The following is a 12,086-nucleotide window of genomic DNA, read 5'->3' as shown; positions in this document are numbered from 1 at the left end:
GCCTTGTTCTTATAAATTATTTGTAATCTAAAGTTTTCAGAGACAACAAAAGTGCTTAAATCTCTCATAGCAAAAAAAAGTGTTTTGGGGAAAGAAAAAAGCAAATTGCACAATAAAATTTAATTGAAATTAGAGGGCACATTCTCAAGGATGTTTATTCTTTCTCACTCAGATGGAATAAATGGGCTGTAATCTGGCTGTAAATAGCTGGTGAAAAATTCAATTTATGCATGTGTTCTTCTGTTGCCTCCGGTTCTTTTGTCGCACTGTGGCTGTCCCACAGCTGTTTGGACCCTAAGATAACACCGACACTGTATTCACCTGCCCCAGCTCCCTTGAAAGAAAATATATTCTGTAATGGAAGAAGATATTCTCCAAAAGACAACTACTGTAACGGCCTCACTTCATTAACCGGCAATGTTATACTTGCCTAACATAACTGTGTTTATCCTTTTGCAGAATGCAGTGAAAGTATTCAATAATATTTAATTTACCGTGCGACCAATGTGTTTCTTATGTGTTCTGCACAATTGTTTGGACTTAGTGCAGAAGTTCATTAGTGACAGAGGTGGAATTATGGCTTCTAGTGAACAGGAATTGGGGTCATTTGAGCAAGAGTATACTGCTGTCTCCCAACCGCATTAGACTCAGAAAGAGGAATGAAATCTAAGTGTACTACGCACAGACGTCTCCCATCTACCCACCGTTGAAAAAGCCTCCTAATTAGTTGTTAGGAGTACGGATGCACGACCTCAGGGTAGTACACCAAGGTCATTCTGCCAGTGGGCAACGACAGGACACGTTGCCAGAATCACAGTAGATGCTACAGTAACTCGTGACCTTCATGTCTTGTTCACCCCATCCATCAATCAGCAAAGGAAAGAGGTCGGTCTTATGGATTAGGGTCATTGCATAGTCCTAGGTCTCAGGTCATTTCACCTTCCCCTGGGCCTCCAGCCATGTTTAGATGTTCAGTAGGTGCAAATTAGCATGGCTGTAGAGAAGCAAGAAAAACGTGGAGTTGGAAGAGCTGAGAATGTTGCTCATTAAAGATACCACACAGGGAAAGAAAAACATTTGCTGACTTTATTTGTATTCTGCTTCCACGACTGTACAGGATTTTATTAAACAAGAGGAGAGCACACCCCATCATCCTAATAGGGATGTTAATAGGGAGAGCTAATAGCCATCAGTGCATCTGAAGAGAAATTTTCATAGGAAAAAGCTTCCAAAATGAGCATGCAAAGGAAGCAATGTTGGATCTGTAATATTTCAAACACAAGAGGATGTACATTCATGTAAATGTAGATGCAAATTAGATGCAGCCCTCGGGCGCTTGGTGAGTTTCCAATGAGGCCCCTGAGGCTGCAAACTGTTGATTTAACATATGAGCCTAACCACTTACACTAAAATGCATGCATTAAAATAATATTGAAAGAATGTATGTATCAGGAACTTTTAAATAAGTTAAATATTAATATAGGCTCTGGGTAGCTCCCATGGACGTTTGATTTCCAGTTGGAAAATGTTGTAATGTGGTGATTTTATCTTTTTTAATATGGAATAAACAATATATTGTCTATGTGATTAATGCAAAGCCTCAATCAGTTGTACTCATGTTATTTTTAAGGATAATTATGTCACAGCTAACAAACTTGATTACAAACAAATTTGATTAACAAACTTGATTCATCAAATACATCTCTCCCACTCCTTTCCTCATGCTGCACGTTAACAGATTTTGCTCTGAATGGTATTGTTTTTCACTAGACAAATAATTAAACATGAAGACTTTAATGTTAATTCTCACTTCCCCCTTCTTAATGCTTTCTTTTCTCTGTGACATAACTTAGTTTTTTGATAGAAAAGCTTAATTATAAAACTTATCAAAATATTATCTTCCTGCATTGGTCCCACAAAATAATGCATCAAAACCTGTAAGAAAAAAATTCAGCTACCACGTATCTCAATGAATTTGAATGAGGAATATAAGAATTGCTCAAGTATCAATCATTTTAATTACATAAGGGAGAAAAATGTTTCATTATGTGTTGCTTTCCAAAGAGAAATTCTTAGAATATGGGATAATGTATTTACTGCTGGTGATTTTTTTTTCCCAGAAGACTAATTGAGCTTGATCATTCTCACCTAATATTTGATCTATTGTTGATTTGGCTCTGTAACTCAAGAGACTTAATGGATCCCTCCCTATGTCCCATCTCTAAAGACCTTAGACCTTCTTCTATTAAGGAAGCATTAGACGGAGAAGCTGGAAACATTAGGAACTCAATGACCAAACCTAGGCACAGTCCTAGTCTGTGAATGGGTGAGTTGCTCATTGCTATCCTAGCATATGACTGAGCACGGCTATGCTCTGTTAAAGGCTCATCCTCTTTGCTGTCCTAGATGAATCCATCCTCGGTGGTGTTTTTAAGGTAGCTTCAAGACTCCCTATACTACTGCATGCTTAGTTTTTTTCTTACTATTTCATGCTCCTGTAGACAAGATAATATTTCTTCCTATAATGTTATTGTTATATGATCATTAAATCTTATTAATGTGTTACCGATTTACAATGCCCAAACCAGATAGCCTAAAAGACAGATAAGTCAGGAGAAAAGAAAAATCACAAGAAAGGGCACAAAATTAATATAGTAACTTGCTTAGGAGATACATCTTGGTGTTTATAAATATTATCCTTTTAAGAGAAAACATGCATTTTTTGCACAGAAACAGGAAAAAAGAGATGTGAGGAGTGATCTAGTCTAACCTGAAAAGGGAGGCTTATACCAATGTTGGAAAAAAAAGAAACAAAAAATGTTGGCTTTCTTTGGGTTTTTGTGTTTTTTTGAAGGAAAGAAAGTGTATTTTTAATCTCTCTTCTCGAATAATATTTTTAGGGGTGTCACAGCCATCAAGATAGCCATCTAAGAACACTACAAACAGCAAATACATGGTTGTGCAAACAGTTGTCCAAAGTTGTTTCTAACTACTGCTGCAGTTTCAGATTGCCCATAGTCACAGGAAATGTAAAAACCAAACAAGCCAACAAGCAAATATTATCAAAGGACTCCTGCTCATTTCGAAGTCCTAAACTCCAGGAAAACCTTTATGGCAGAGCTCATTTGTGCACTGAAGTGTTCTGGTTTAACTGTAAATACCACGTCTTCTGATTTGTGTTTTAATTCTTGTCTGTTCCGAATAGTGTATTTTTTTGTTTTATTCAGATACGCATTCCCAAAAGGATAGTTAAGTTATTCCTAGTAAAAGTATGAGTTATATGAAACATAATTAATACTTTCAGTTCTCTCATCCTAAAACATAAACAACTCCGCTAGTATGGTAGAGTCTAGTATACTGCATATTAAAAAGCCATCCAAAATGAATCAAAAATGATAGTATCAAACACTAAATAGATTCTGAACATGATTTTTTTTGTTGTTAACTAGTCAGCAATCAAAAAATGATTGTGTATCACTTGGAAAACTTCTAATATAAATTCAGAATTTCAGGGATTTCTAAACCTGTTCCAATACCTTTATATTGGATTTCTTTGATGCTGGTCAGACGGAAGTTATGGTAAGCTGAGAGAGCTTTTCCTGGACTCCCTTTGCAAATCCCCAGTTCGATCTCTTGTGCAGAGGAAGGCTTTGAGCAGAGCTGTGGTGAGCAAGCCAGACACAGAAGGTGCTGTGACTTAAAAAGCTGCCCAGTAGTTTACAGTGTAAAAAGCACTGGGTTCACCCTCCTCCCTGGAGCAGCCCAGGAGGGGAAGGCACAGAGCTGGCTGATGGCCACCCTGGTCCTCAGGTCCCCCAGGGCGTCACTTCTCCTCAATCAGCCCTCAAGCTGATCTGCTGGAACGCAGAGATCTGGCTCTGCAGCTCTACGGAAAGCCTGTGGTCTAACTCAGATGTCAGTATATAAGTTTTAATAAATAATCCTGAAATATGCTATTTACACCATGGATTTAGAACTTTATTTGATGGTTTTCCAATTTAAAACCAGCAGTGTTTCCAAAAATCTGCGTGGGGAGAGAACAAAAAAAGCCTTCCCTAGCTGCTTTTGTGTTCCTAGTTTTCAACAGAAACAGGTTTTTTGTTCAGTGAGGTGTTCTTAGTGACAACAGAAATTTGTAATGCAAATGCTCCCAGTCTCAATGAAAGCAAGCTAAAAAGCGAGGGTTTCATGTATCAGCACTGTTGCATCTGATGTGAGAACCATTTTTTAGAGACTCCTGCAGTCAATTAATGAAATCAGATTTGCTGATGGACTACAGCTTGTGTTTGTATCCATCTCACTGGGGGGGTGGAGAGAAAGCTTAGTCATTTTGTAGTGTTTGTAAAAAACTTTGGACATGCAGAAGGTTCACTACGTAAATTGTTAGCAAGCAGGGTTGAATTTTGCATTATGACATAAATTTGTTTTAAAAAAAAATTCGGTGAATAGAAAGGAGAAATTTCTTTCAGACACTGTTTTGTCTCTGCATTCCTATGTTCTGTCACTTCAGGTACCACTGGTTTCAGCCATAAATTATCGTAACGTAGAAGGAAAATTTTGCATGTGGTTTGATGGAAGGAGCCTAGTTTTAAAAGTTGCTGTACATCTACATAATAAACAATGAGCTTATGAAGATAAATCAGATTAGAGGGATGACTGGTACGATGGTCTGCAGCAAGACTGTGTGATCCGATGGGCAGCCCTCAGATGAGATCGGACTCTGTGTTGGTTCTGCTGCATTTTCAGTTGTGCTGCCTGAACAGCCAAACGCCATCCTGCACCTGCGGATGACCAGGCTCTGAGCTGGGGTTAGCTGCCACGCCGCTAGCCCACGATGGGTGGGACAGGAGGAATATCCTCCATATACCAGCAGCCAAACTGAACAGGTGCTGCCGAGTCACAAATTCTGGTTGTATCCTTCTCACTGTAAAGGCCCTGGCACTCCCAAGGAGGTAAATTTATATTTACTTGAGTAACAGCTAAGGTAGTTGGAAACTGCAGTTGGCTTCAGATGGTCTTTAATGAAGACCTCAGTTACCAGTGGAAAGATCCAATGAGCAGAATGGATTCTAAGTCACATCTTACATTAAAAGCTTCATAATTAATGCATATTCGACTGCAAGTTAAAATTTTATTTGTTCTTCAATGCTGGAAATGGACTGAGAGAGGTTATTTCAAATAAGCAACATTAGGCTAGAGAGCTGCTCAAAAGAACAGTTGTTGCTTTATATAATACTGCCGGGGCACTGATCTTAGCCAAGCATCCGCCAGTGCTATGACTGCCCTACAGCAGTCAGTAGGCGGGATGCTTTGACTGACAAAGAAAGAAATTCCTAACAGAAAATCAGATGTGGCTCCACAAAACTGCAGAACCAAGAGCTCCAAATTGTTCCAAAGGTCAGTAAAAAAAATAAAAAAAATAAATAAAAAAAAATCAATGTTTCAGTCACAGGAGTACAATAGCTATGTTTGAAAAAAAAGAAGAAAAAGAAAGAAGAAAAGAAGCATGACGGAACTGTATGCGCCCGTACACAAGTATGTCTGTATAAATGCAGTTGCTGAGCACACATGTAAAGGAGATTGTCTCAATGACCAAACACTTCTATAAGGGCCATCTGTATCATTCAAATGACGTATCAGTCATCAAGAGTAATATCTTTAGTGCGTTAAACCCTCTTCTAAACTAGAAACTTCATTATCAATCAAATGCTTTGATTCAGGTAAAAAAGTTTAGAACAAAAATTATTGTTTTGCTAACAAATCTTTTTTACTAATCAAAATTTTACTTTCTCCTGAGAAGCAGCTCGTGAATCTGGAAGCACATCTGTAGGTTGGTCCTAGAGGACTTCCCCTACCTTTATGGCAGTGGAGGCAATCTGGATGTGGTGCAGCCTGCGCAGTGTGCTGTCCCTGTCGATGAAGTAGGAAGCTGCGAGCTGGTGCAGGGTCTCCAGAGTCACTGCAGAGCTGTTCGTGCTGGGATCACTTCCTTCTGACCTCTTGCTCAGCTTCCGTTTGTCCACAAAAATTGTGAGTGACTCCTCTCCTGAGCAGGGAAACAGAAAGCATAGCATTCATCAGTGACATCTTCTGCAAGTGTCATTTTGCCAGAAATAAGGTGGCGAGCCAAAGTTTTCCCTAGCTGTTGTCTAATGTTTAGATATCCCTCCCTGGTGGCAGATGCAGATACTTCAGTGCCTAAGCGCATGGACAACAGATACTATTCTAGGTATTTGTTGGGTTTTTTTGGTGCCTCGTATGAATAAAAACTGTACAATAGGAAACATTATGCCTAAAATGCAATGACCCTGGGGATAAGTCTGCTATACTAACTTCTATTTACCAACAATATAGAGATATTCTGTAGACATTCAATTTAAATCATGTATAAAATGTGTTTATTTCCAAGGTTGCTTAATACCTTCTTTTTTTAGTATTTAATGTTAACGTAAAAGAAAAAGAAACCAGTGTAATACTTGAGACTTCTTTTTTGTTTCCTTCTTTTATAACATGTATCATATCTGATTTCAGAAGAAAGATACCTTGTTACAACTTCTTACAAGCAATTCTGTGCTTTCTAATCAATTCAGCAATGCTAAGATGCCTGAAACCTGATATAACAGTTGTCTTAAACCAAATTTATATAACTGAAAAGTATAAAAATATATAATAAGAATGTTAATCAGTTTCTTTAAAAAAAGGGAAACATAAAGAACACTTTCCTAACTGCCAAAACAGAGGTGCTTTTCCAAAAGCAAAGAGAAGTTCCAGCATCTTACATTGTGGGTTTCTCACTTCCTTTCTCTTTAAAGAGACACGGAGAAATACTATTGAATTTAGAAATTTTAATTCCTGTAGGATTATTGAAAACAAAACCAAAGCAAAATCTCACTTGTTTAACTGAGCGAGTTCTTAAGAACCATTCCAGATCAGACCTACTGATACTGTTAAATTTGTAATGAATTTTCCATGTTTATTGTTTATTTCATGGATATTTTTTCCCTGTGTTTCAGGCTAAGCAAGAATTCATTCATTTAGTAATGCAGTTAAGCAAAACTCTTTACTTCAGAAAATGAACTAGAAAAGTAATTTATTGACTCAGTATTTTCTTCTGTGCAACTTATGTCTGAAGTAACTACAAAAACACTTTTCTCTCTTTCTGAGCCTGTGTTTGGTAACTTGCATTCTTCAACATTAATCTCAAGAATCAATGAATAATATCGTTATACCTGTATTTTAGGTGCTGAACAACTCCACTGAATGCCATTTCCTTGTTCCTGGAAAGGAAGCTACCCTGATAGGGTCTGAGTTGCCACTTGTGCTAGTTTCATTGCTCACCCATCTGCTACAGTGGCATTTTGCCCATTCAGAGGATGGGATGCCAGCTTTGGGTGGGTTTATGTGCCAAAAAGTAATAGCTGTAGAGGGATAATATGTAGGATGAAAACATGACATCATCTTTAAAGGGAGATAATCTTGGTGGTGAGCAATACTAAATGAAGAATGCATGCCTCCGTGCAGGAGACCACATCTGTTGACAAATTTGACACACAGCTACCTCAGCTTGCAAAATTCATTTGTGTTTGGAGACAGAGGAGTACATTCATGTTAATCAATATACCTTACGGTGTTTCCCAGTCTCTCACAAATTCAGAGAACAGTCAGGCCCTTCAGACCTTACATAGGCAAAACTGCCATTATGCAGGAGCCTCTTATCTAATTAGACCTGCCGGGCTTGTCCAGTATGTTCATTTTGTCCTGGAAGGGACAGCTGCTGCCCAGGACAGCTGGCTATTCCAGCTGGAGCCTACCTCAGTTTTCACCACTATATTTATACTTCTCCTCCTACAGTTTCGTAATGGGTCATTTTTTTGTGCATGCAGTCACCAAAGCAGGGATTAATTGCCTGAACTCCAAAGAACCAGGAATTAAAGCAGCCTCTGTAAGTAACAGGATTTCCCCATCCAGTTACCTAATCTTTCCACTGTAATAAGTAGACATAGGTTTGCATCTTATTTAACTACCGCCAAAACCTCCTGCAAAGCAGACTAGGGTTGCTTGGCAGGGCAGGCGCGAGCACGTTGCATTAGCGCAGACCTGTGCACCGCATTTTGCTACGCTACACCAACGTGAGGCGGTGCCGGTCCTGTGGCCAGGTGGGCCATTATTCACACGGTGCTGCATCCATGCCAACTGCCGTGAGTAGAGCACTGGAAAAGCACAGCAAAGTCTAATGACTTGCACTTTGAGAGAAATTCGCCATCAAAACCTGGTCTAGGTTCCAGCATTGTTGGCGTTCAACCATGCCTATGCAATAAAACCTGCCTTTTCAAAACCTGCCTTGTGACTCTAGCCAGTGTGAAAGATGGTTCTGAAATGAAAAGCAATGGAGTGGGCTGAGATTTGAGCCAGGGGCCATGGGCTTTGTGCAGCTGTTTGTGGAACTATAAAGACACAGTGGTACCAGGGCAGACAACATCAGAACTCACAGGGGTAAATATTGTATCAGTGACCAGTTCAGGCTGCGCAAATAAGGTGCAAGATTTCACTAGGAGATTTCTCTCCATTTTTTCCCCTTTTCTTAGCTACTGTATTTAGATTAAAGTGACTTTTGCAAGCTCGACCAGCTTTCCACTGAAAATATCTTGTAATGAATTGTAAGGTAAAAGAAAACAAGCCCTTAATGTTCCAGAAAATCTCTGGCAAGTAGAGAAAAAAATTTTTTGAGGTTCTTTGTGTTTCATTAGCCAGTATGTCACCCCATCTTGCTCTAGTGTAAACTTTTTTGATTGATCTGTATTAGTTATTAGTAGAGATGGTGGCACTGTTTCTATTTCAACAGAATTCTGGTAAGTTTTATTATTAAAACAGAGTTTGTTTATTTTTCTCCCATCAAAAATGTTTGTTCTCCAGGGGGCGGAGAGCAGAACTGCAATAAAAACTCCCATTTCAAAAAAATAACTTGAAAAAGGATGGTGTTGTGTGTTGCATTGTTTTGTTTTGATTAGAAGATGTCAGGAAAATAACCTTTGAACCCCCTCGCAGTTATCACATCATCCTATTATCCTAGTCGTGCTTGATCCCATGCTTGCCGTGGCAGTTGCTGGTGGGTGCATTTTGGCAGGCAGGATCCCCTAGCACCCCCAGCCCTGCAGTCTCCATCCCCACTCCCTGACAGATACATTTTGTTTTTCATGCTCTGTAACCGCGTTGAAATGATTTTGAATGTTTATTTTGACTCAGATCACATCAGATTACGTCTCCCAAGGTAGAGCGAAGGCACGCAGCTGGAGTGATGGAGCCTTCGGTGTAAATGTGAAGGAAGCTCTTTCTCCTCAAAAATCTCTGCACTGCGTTTGTACGGCATCTCAAACAAGCGGGTCCTAGTTCATCACGGATATTCTCAGGCACTGTGCTAATACCAGGTGCAATCAGATACAGTTCAAAAATATTTGCTGTTCAAAAGACATCTTACAGATTCTGAAAGTTTTTCATCTGTCAGAGCTGATTTAGCACTTGCTAGAAAAAAGTGGATTAAAAACCAGAGAACTCCCCCGTACATTGGTACTCAGGCATCCATGTCACTGCAGAATTTTAACAGGGCTCCCTTTTGCACCCAGAACTTCGGGGCTTGTGAAGTAACGTCACTGACTCATATTTAATTTGTGGAAGACAATTCGAGTTTTAATTTAGAGAAAACTAAACCCATGCCAAAAGAGACTCTTCCGTCACATTTGAAACATGGATGAACCTTGTTTTTACTGGTTACAGTCTGCCACCATGAAATAGGCTAAGATGACATTCAAGCATTAGCTAAAAAACAAGTGTGATTTAGAAAACTCTTCAAGGTTATGAATTTTAAGAACTGAAAAGGATTAGTGACAGTGAATACTAAGAAAACATGATTATTCAGCATCAGATCCGCACAGCTGTGCTTTCCACAAGCTCTGAAAGCAGTATTCTCTCTACTTCACAAAATTCAAGAGTCAGTTAACTTCACTTTCTTAGGTTTAAAAGAAATAGCAGAAAAACATTTGGTCATGCTCACAAAACAATGCCACATAATCCAATGATTGGTTCAAGAAATTAGCAGAGTGACTACACTGATGCTTTATTACCATGTAGCTGTTGTCACTGACAGATATTCACCGGGGCGGCAGGAGACTGACATTCACACTATAGACTGACCTTGGCACAATATACACAAATGTCCCCGCAAGCCCTGGAATTTGCAAGCTTATAACTTAGCCTATATATTTAATTCTTTCTAGGTTTACATGAATATATTTTCCATTATTTGTATTTATAAATTAAACTAACTCCTGAGTTGAAAAAAATATTCTACATGCTGTTTTTCAAAAAATAAAGCATGAAATAAAATAGGTATACAGAAATTTACCTAGACACATAACCCATCTGTGGCCATTTAGATATAACACTCCTAAACAACAGTTTATAAATGGCATTCAGAAATTAGAAATTAATTTTGTGTGCAACTTAAGAATATCTTCAGGAATTATTTAAATAAAAAATGCAAATCCCCATCACTGACATGGTAGAATTGGAATAATGCTGTAACAACTGCAACTAAATATAACCATCTGTTGAAGGAGTAAATATATTTTGTTATACATAATAATACATATTCATATGATTTAAATACTTAGTGCCATTTTCTGCCTCAATTATTGAGAGACTGTTTTCCTGTACCCACATCTTTGTAATGATGAAAGGATCATATGCCTTGATGTTTCATATTTTCATCTGTAGACTGGGTAGTGGTAGGAAAAAGCAGTGATCCAAGCAGTTCCCATCACTTCATGTCAGAAAGTGAGGAGACAGTAATAAAAGGATAACACTCAAAGGCAGATATATCTGAACATCATCCATAGTTACCTACTTAGAGCTCTGTCTTCATACATATATATGTATCTTACAAAGGCATAAAGGTCTTTGGCCTATGAACTCCTCAAAAGTTTCTGATTAAATAGAATACCTCAGCTACAACAGCTGTAATGCATTATAGTAAAAAGCAAAAAAAAAAAAAAATTGTTATGCCTTTGTTATAAAAAATAGCTTAACGCTAGTGGAAAATCTATTTGTGTATGGATCACAGAATGTACCATTAGGGTTTAATCAGGTCATTTTCCCAAACTTAAGCAGATGCTGATGGAAGTGCACAGGTTCAAAAAGTATATAAATTAATGCTAGGCCAGATGTAGTATCGTTTCTGTGGTTCAAGTGAATAACAGTGCACGTTAATTCCGTACATACCATCTGTTTTACGATTTAAAATTTTTCTTCATTGAGTAGACAGGGAGAGAAAAGAAAGAGAATATATTTTTGCATTTTTTTCTTCCCCTTAGCATCCATAATCTTAAATGGTGGATAATTTACATACCTGGGGCGGGGGGGGGTGGGGGGTGGGGGGGGTGTTTGCAAGTCTAATGCTAAATTTTCAAGTTTCTTTCCCACATCAGTCATTTGAGACTGGACTCTCCCTCCCTTATTTGCCAATAGTTTGTATCTTACCTTGAAAGAAGTGTTGTAGAAAACAAAGGTCGTATCAGCAGTTAGTGTAAGTGATCATAAATCCTTCAAAATTCATTGAGATTCACTGTTTTACACCACCTGACAATTTCTCCCATCTCTGAACACAGAGTAATATACTGCTCAAAAGGAATACTAATCAGGGGCAGAAAATCTGACCCTCTTTATTCAGTGCGTAGAATAGTAAAGGTGTAACTATCAAACTCACTTGCAGGACTGTAATCAGTGGAGAGGAGAACCACAAGAGGTTGGGGTTAAGCTGATCTGCTGACGCCTGTTAAGATTGTCTGTTGTAAAGACAAAACGACCTTTTTTTCTTTTGATTCTCAAAGCCTTCAACATTATCAAGGGATATTTCCTGGCTCAGAGAGGTGAATGTATTGATGGTCTGGTAATGAACACTTTGAGCAATTATGACTGACAATAACAGCAAAAATAAATCAATATCTCAAACATTTAAGATTACCTTTTAGCCAATTGCCTAAAAAGGTTCTAATTTCATAAGAAGCCTTGGCAACCTCCTGCAAATCTGTTTA

General features: G+C 38.4%; 1 protein-coding gene across 2 annotated transcripts in view; it reads right to left on the bottom strand.

The window, feature by feature from the left end:
• Positions 1 to 12,086, bottom strand: part of BRINP3 (BMP/retinoic acid inducible neural specific 3) — a 207,902-nt gene that overhangs the window by 84,109 nt on the left and 111,707 nt on the right. For both annotated transcript variants that reach the window (XM_050901189.1, XM_050901190.1), the window contains one exon: positions 5,856 to 6,046. In XM_050901189.1, the coding sequence (XP_050757146.1) occupies positions 5,856 to 6,046 (191 nt within the window). The remainder of the gene's footprint in view (positions 1 to 5,855; positions 6,047 to 12,086) is intronic.

The sequence above is a fragment of the Gymnogyps californianus genome, chromosome 8, assembly GCF_018139145.2.
Source record: "Gymnogyps californianus isolate 813 chromosome 8, ASM1813914v2, whole genome shotgun sequence".
Classification (NCBI taxonomy): Eukaryota; Metazoa; Chordata; class Aves; order Accipitriformes; family Cathartidae; genus Gymnogyps; species Gymnogyps californianus.
The sequence above is the reverse complement of the archived record's forward strand: the minus strand, read 5'-3'. Positions and strand labels throughout refer to the sequence as shown.